Here is a 7,643-nt window from a genome sequence, read left to right as displayed (position 1 = left end):
CTGTGTGTACATTAAGTATGAAAAAAAATTAACTGAATTGATTTTAGCAAATGGCTGCAATATAACAAAGAGTGAAACATTTAAGGGGGTCTGAATACTTTCCGTACCCACTGTACATTTGAATAATGATTTTGTCCATCTTGAGCGATAGGTCATTGCATTTTAGATTGTTAATAGACTATAATTATTGCATGCAATACTTATTGACTTCTTGACAGAAAACCAGTATACAGTATTTATGTGCTTTTAACTTCTTTAGTTCATTGAAATCTTCAAAAGGCTAACACATCAAATGCTGCAAGAGTTAGCAATTCCTGTTTAGTGTAATTGACAAGCGTGACTAAAAGTAGGCTAAATATAGTGCTCTTTAAAATATATATTGTATGCTGTGTTATATAATATATACTGTAGCATCAATCTAATATGTTTGATTATGTTTGATCATTAGTCAAGAAAAAGGCAGCATCAACACCAAAAGCCAAACAAGCTATTAAAGTTGTGGGTAAGTTTTAATGATTATTTTAACAGTGCATTAAAAAGCCTGATAGACATCTCTGTATCTTTAAATATCCCCCCCAAAAAAGAGAGAAAATATCTTTGATTTCCATTGCTAACAAGCCTAAAACTGGATCTAAAGTATCCGAATTTTATCCTTGACAACTCACAGCACGAAATAGACAAGCGTGGCAAAATATTGAGGAATTGTTTTTATATCAATTTTCCAATGGATGCTTTGTGTTGTGAACACTGGTACATGTTTTCTTTGTTTTTGTAAAAATACAAACAACTTACTGCATGGATGATTATAAGGTGGATCAAGCAAAATAATAAATATTAAAATCTCGCTAGACTTCAGTTGGCACAGGAAAATTGGATCTGTCAAGTTATATAACTTAAGATGAAGTCATGTCAGAATTTCTCTATTTTTATGACAGGAAGTGCACCTTTCATGTTCTGCTCCATGACTATATAATCACATAACTGCGCATGTGTTCCTGACACCTAAAGAATAGAAATAACTCTGATTTTAAACTTAGACTTAGCATGGATACTTGACGTGCAATTATGAAGGTGTCAAATTCACATATTGTGTAAATGTGAAATCACGGGAGACTGAAAGAAAATATGACAAGCACTATTTTCCTTCACCTCCAGGAAAACCTGTTCCAGATGAGGAGAAAACGGCAGAAGAAACCAAAGGTATGAAGCAGTCAATACCTCTGTTTTAAAAACTAGTGTGCTGACTATTTAGACATCATTCTAAAGGGTAAGTCATCCAAAAATGACAAATCTATCATTATATTTTTACCCTCATGTCATCTGAGTTGAACTTTTCTTTTAGTATTTTAATGATTATATAATAATCATTGATTATTTTATTTTCTAATTATATATTATATTATATTGTTTTCCTGTATTCCACAACATTAGAGTGAGTAAATATTTACTGAAAATCAATGTTTATTTTACAAAAAAAAACACAAAATAATTAGGCATAAATTTAAGATTTATGTACTTGAATTGCATGAATTTTACTCATTTGGGTTACACAGTTAACTAATATATAAACTAATCAACTTAGTCTATGTAGTGCAGTGAAATAGAGAAAGCAACCCCAGAATGAAGCTTAGTGGAAAAGTGGTTTATAAATATATTTCAGTTAATACAGAGAAGTGTTGAAAAAAAAATCTAATATTTATTTTGTATCTTTTTAGAAGTACTGCATTGTTAGCTTAGCAATGTGTTAACTGCAAACTCTTTTGCAATCAGTTGGTTAGTCACTTCCATGTGGAGCGCTATTTGTGTGCCGTCAGTCACTTCTGAGGTCCTATTTCAGTTAGAATGCTGCCTAATAAGACAGCAAGGCATCTCTCTAGGTTTTGGAACAGAGCCCCTGTTTTGCCATCACTTTCAGGTTGATCTTTGCTAACCACAATTCTGTCCTCAAATTTCTGCCTTCAGAGAAAGCAGCCGAGGCACCAGCACCAGCAAGTAAGTTCAGATGTTTTCTGACACCCATGAGGTGTGAACGAGTATGGTGTGAAGCTGCTTTTTGAGTTTAAATGTAGCCTGTTTGCTTCATATACAGTAATGCTGTACCTAATCATTCAGAAGTCATAAGCAATAATCAAATGCATGCATTTATGTAAGCAGTTTGAAACATCTGCAGACTATAGAAATGCATTGCTAAGCATTCATAGTGATCATGCGTACCTGCATATTGTAGAACTTGGGAGAACTTCAAAAACTTACAGGCGACTCTGAGGTACAATTCCCTATTCACCGGATGTATTAACTTCACCGTTCAATCAATCAATCAAATGAACCACATTGTTACTATTCAAGGTTCCCACTCAAACCAGAGAGATTAAACTATTTTTAAACAGCATTAGTGAAATTGCAAATTAAATGCAGCTATTAATACACTAATGCTGCTGGCTGGTTGGCCCTGTGTGAACTACTAATGTCATTCTTCTACTGTAATGCCTGCCTACTTTTATTAACAACACAAATCGCTTCACTTGCTTGTTAGAGACTGAAGGTCAAATTGCCTAATCGTTGTGCCACTTTAGTGCGTGTTTTCAGTGAAAACCCTAGGTTTTATTCTCAAACCACTTGCAGTCTAATTTAACAAGGCACTATTCAGTGCAAAACATAAGTACTGTATGTTTGTCTTATTTTCCAGTAGAAATAAGTAAGTATCCTTAAAGGGGTCATATGATGCTGCTAAAAAGAACATTATTTTGTGTATTTGGTGTAATGAAATGTGTTTATGCGGTTTAAGGTTCAAAAAACACATTATTTTCCACATACTGTACATTATTGTTTCTCCTCTATGCCCCGCCTTTCTGAAACGGGGTTGAGAACGGCGCGGCCGGCGATTTCGACGAAGGAGCGTCCGCAAGGACATGTGACGACCCCGGGCTGGACTCCGCTTCGTCCACGGTGAAAGCCGATCCGGCGATCGACAGCGCAAAGTTGTAGTATTTCCCCATCGACCAGCACGGATCAGCTCCAGGCATGACGAAGCGGATATCGTCCTCTTTTGGGAGGCCAAACAAAGTAGTTTCACTTTCACAACGAATCACACAGTGCCTTCACAACATGGCGGCGGCGGCAACAATACTACAGCGAGAATAAAAGTTACGCCTTCTTTCTTTGCGTGAACATTTGGGCGGCGTTATGCAAATCTTCCCACATAGTGATGTAGATATGTGGGGGCGTGTTAGAACGAGCCGTTTTAGGTAGGTGTGGCTGACTCTTAACTTTTATAAAGAATATCTCTTTGGATTTGAGACTTTAGTCTTTGCAACTTTACAGATCTTCTTTATGCACCAAGAGCTTGTAACACTCCAAAGAGAAAGGAAAAATTGAAAACGCATCATATGACTCCTTTAAAACAAGATAAATTTACTTAAGAAGTAACATTATGCAAGAGCTCACTAAAGTTTGCTTAACATTGTTTTAACCCTATAAAGCCTACTGTATCATATTTCATACACAAAATTCCAAGGCCTCTAAATTATTAACATGATCAAAACTTAGCTGAAAAACCTGTTGTTCACAATCTACTACATTCCCTCTGTCATCTGATTGCTAGTTTGCACTTTTTTAGCAAGTAAAAGACCTTTCGGTAAAACTTTCACATGGCTTTTTGCTGTGAAATCTTTAATGATTTTTAGGAAGTAAACATAAGTCACTTTTATATAGTTACTATTTCAAGGCGAATAATCACTTGATTAAAGCAGCTTAGGTTTACTTGATTATCCACACATCATTTTTTTTTAGAAAATCATTCTAAAATATCAGTATCTAATATGATACATCAAGAATGTCTATTTGTTTATCTCTCAGTCATCATTGTATTGCATTGCACTATGTGTAAAAAAAAACAAACAAACAAACCAAAAAAAACAACAACAATAAAATAAAAAATAACACACAAAAAAACTACAAAGCTTTATTCATAAACTAAGCATTTAAATATGATCTTAGACCATTTTTGGGAGATATATTGACAGATCTCGTACAAATTAGAATTTCATCTTACTTTTTGGCTGTATAAATATCAGCAACTGCACCAAATTGCACATTTTTGCTCAGTTTGTGCCTCTGAATAAAATGGAAGCACTTTTTCCCTCTTCATGTGTATGTATATGAGCTCCATATTCTCCTATATTGTGGTAGATGAGCCATAAAAGCCTAATGTATCAAATATGATACTCAACTCAACTAAAAATAAATAAAAAAATAAAATAAAATAAATAAATGTAAAAATAATAATAATAATAATAATATTGTCAGAAGGCTCAATAAACGTATTTCATATGTCAGACTTTAAAAGGGTTAAGGAAGTACAGATATTTTTATTGGAAAACAGCACAAAAATGGATGATTATGAAAACCGATTAAGTTAATCTGGCCAACATTTAGACATGTTGTCTTCGGGCACAGTTCACTCTGAATTTCCTCCTTAGTTTTTATGTCTATTTTCTGATTCCTTCTGCATGTAATGCATCATGCGACAGCAAATTGCTTTGATCAGGACTATCCCCTCAGTTCACCTGCGAATGCAACTTTTGTGTTATTTTAGTGCCACTTATTCTTCAGATGACAATTTCTTATGCTATAGTCGACCAAGAAATTTTAATATAAAAATGTGTTTCTCCTTGTAAGTTTAAAGATATGAAATCCCACCAAGGTCTCAAGTGACTTTATTCTCAAGTCTGGTTTTCATCCATTTAAAGTAACTTTTGAAGGTCGCCATTACTTTAAAATTCAAGTCTTCGTCTCTGCCACAGTGGGTATTTGCCGATATCGTGGTCTGCTGCATGTAAAAATCATTCCTCTGAGAACTGAGCTTTGTCATGTCACCTCATAACAACCCTGATAACTAAATGTCACATTAACAGATATTCTATACTAAACTGAAAGTCCTTGCCCTGTCATTTAAAGATTTGCTTCTGCAGCACTTTATATCATATATTGAAATGAGTCCATTTTTTTAATTTCTCTCTCTATTTCAATTAGAAGACCTGAAAGCAGAGGAAAATGTCACAGAAGGCAAAAAGCCAGGTAAAGTTAATCTAATTCTGCTGAACTTGTCAACACCAAACATTGCATTATAGTAGTTTTGTTACAGAAATCCTCTGTAAAGGAACTGTAGACACTGTACATCATGTTACAGTGCAATATGCAATTTTGCATAGCATGTAACCCGTTGCCAGACAAACCTAAAGTACAAGATTAGATGCAATATTGCTATTTTCTGTTTGTTTGTTTGAACTTGGATTTTGTGATCTATTTACTTAGTCATATAGCATATTTTAATACAATAATAAATACTTTCTTTCTATTTCTATAATATTGAATAGTTTTTAATTATAAAAGTACAGGACCAAAATTAGACTAAACACATTTTTAATATTGCAATAAATCAATAAATGTATTTTTAGAACTGCTTATTTGTTTGTTTTTTGGCTACAGAAATCTTCAGCATGTACCCTGTTGCTGTAAAAACCCCAAGCACAACTTTATATAAATAGAGACACAATAGCTTTCAGTTATTATTATTATTTTATTTTATTTTATTTTATTTTTGAACCTGGAGTTTGTGTGTTTATTTATTATGCATGTATGTGTAAATATGAAAATATTTTTATATAATAATTGTTTTTATTATAATAAATATTATACAAAACAAATCTCTTTTTTGAAATTACAGTTTTTTATTTTATTTTATTTATTTTATTTTACAAAACGAAATTCTTTTTTGATATTACAATAAATATATAAATGTGTTTTTACAAGTATAAATTTGATCAGGATTAATTTTTTATTTTATTTATCTTATTTTATTTTATTTTATTTTATTTTATTTTATTTTATTTTATTTTATTTTATTTTATTTTCTACGACCTCAGAACTTAGTCATTAATTCTTTGTATTACAGGCAAGATACCGTACTTCCAGTGTGTTTTAATGAGTTCAAAATCCAGCCAATATCCACTGCGGCCCATGTCCCCTGCTATGAATCCAGCTATTAACCCCACCATGATGAGAGCCATGATGGAGCAGAGGGCCGCATTACTGCAGCAGAAAGCCCGTGCAGCTGGCCAGTAACTGGACGACAGACCCCGTCCAGCCCTGGCAGGTGCAAACTGCTTATGAACTGAATAAAAACATAGTGCTGCTGGGCTCTCAAGAGCTATCTTCCTAAACCATCAGAAACTTTAACAAATAATGAGTAGAGGTCCCTGGTTTCTCAATGGACGCTCTCCATTCTTTCATAAGTGATCTTTGAATCTGACCAGTTTCTCAATTTCGACAAAAAAGAGATATAAATAAATTCTAATGTACATTTTGAAATATATTTAATGCATAAACACCTGCCAAAGAAATGTTGTGTTACTGGGCAGATTTACTTTTTTATTTCTTTGAGATCTTAAATCATCTGTTTACATTTTTTGCAGGGAAGATTCTGATGTTTTTTTTTTTTCTTATTGTACATAAGACTACTCAGTGTTGAAGCAAATTTAAAACTGGTTAAATAATTTAAGTGTTGATCTAAATATTCAGATATTTATTTTTCTATGTCAGAGTATATGATCCCGTTACGGAAAGAAATCTAACAGCACACACTCACTAAGGCCTTATCATTTGGCCCAGGCCATTTCCTTTGACTCACTGTTAATAAGATTATGTGTAGTGTGTCTGGGTTCTAGCAGGGTCTGCGATCTCTCTGCATTTGTATGCATGGCCATTAGAAAACAGGAGGACGCCATTTGGACCGAATCCGATTTCTATCTTAACCAATGAAAAGAGCTTACATGCTTATAGAATTGAAAGAGACATTAAGAAATGAAGGCACACAAAAGCCTACAGCCTCTAAATAACGAAAGGCTTTCATTTTACTTGACTGAGACTTTTCTTGAGTATCTCTTTAGTTAATTGAAACCCCTTATTGGAGGTTATTAGATTTATGGTAGTGAATGAATATGTCAAATCAAAATGTTCAAGTAGCAATTGTGCTACTTGTGTAAAGTATACAGTAAATATAGTGTTTGTCCGCCATGCCATAGTTTTCTCTCTTTTCCTAGATCAGCGGTCTTCAGCCTTTTTCAAACCAAACCCTTTGCAGATACACACATTAGCTGCATTTTAGGCCTGGCCTAAAATTTAACACAAATAGTGCCATGTTAATGTATTTATCATACATTTTGGCTGGTAGAGCCATGAAGTAATTATTACACAGCCCTGTGTCTTGGGGGGGCTGTACATTTTCCTTCATGTACAGAATTAATGTATTTATCAAAATAACAAAAGCAGACAAATGACAAAAAAAGTTTTGTTTTTCTCACAAAATCTGTATTTTTCTGACCAGAGGCGTCATGCCCATTCAAAGTGAGGGGGCACGTGCCCCTTCAGATTTCTGAGCCAAGTGGGTTTTGAATGCAGCTTCCAAAAGACAAAAAATTCTTAGAACGTTCAGTGCGTCATATCATCAGCTGCTAAATTCAAATCTGCATTCGCTGGCTGGCGCTGAGCCAGAGACAGGCACGTTTATACAGCACTGCACATTAACCAATCACACACGATGCTGTTGAGCTTATGAATGCAATGACCAATCAGAGGCGTTCAGA

The 7,643-nt window shown here is 34.0% G+C and overlaps 1 protein-coding gene and 1 long non-coding RNA gene across 10 annotated transcripts in view; one reads left to right on the top strand and one right to left on the bottom strand.

Annotated features, from left to right (window-relative positions):
• Positions 1-7,362, top strand: part of LOC107675223 (probable serine/threonine-protein kinase kinX) — a 42,792-nt gene extending 35,430 nt beyond the window's left edge. For 8 of the 9 annotated variants that reach the window (XM_016469498.1, XM_016469492.1, XM_016469499.1 and 5 more), the window contains 5 exons: positions 449-502; positions 1,156-1,200; positions 1,963-1,992; positions 5,032-5,076; positions 5,954-7,362. In XM_016469498.1, the coding sequence (XP_016324984.1) occupies positions 449-502; positions 1,156-1,200; positions 1,963-1,992; positions 5,032-5,076; positions 5,954-6,123 (344 nt within the window). In that variant the 3' untranslated portion in view covers positions 6,124-7,362. The remainder of the gene's footprint in view (positions 1-448; positions 503-1,155; positions 1,201-1,962; positions 1,993-5,031; positions 5,077-5,953) is intronic. The other variant, XM_016469496.1, reaches the window with a different exon arrangement.
• Positions 6,557-7,643, bottom strand: part of LOC107675225 (uncharacterized) — a 10,514-nt gene continuing 9,427 nt past the window's right edge. The window contains exon 3 of the long non-coding RNA XR_001632582.1: positions 6,557-6,567. This is a non-coding gene — a long non-coding RNA (uncharacterized LOC107675225). The remainder of the gene's footprint in view (positions 6,568-7,643) is intronic.

Source organism: Sinocyclocheilus anshuiensis, unplaced genomic scaffold (genome assembly GCF_001515605.1).
Source record: "Sinocyclocheilus anshuiensis isolate Anshui unplaced genomic scaffold, SAMN03320099.WGS_v1.1 scaffold1222, whole genome shotgun sequence".
In the NCBI taxonomy this organism is placed as follows: domain Eukaryota; kingdom Metazoa; phylum Chordata; class Actinopteri; order Cypriniformes; family Cyprinidae; genus Sinocyclocheilus; species Sinocyclocheilus anshuiensis.
The sequence above is the reverse complement of the archived record's forward strand: the minus strand, read 5'-3'. Positions and strand labels throughout refer to the sequence as shown.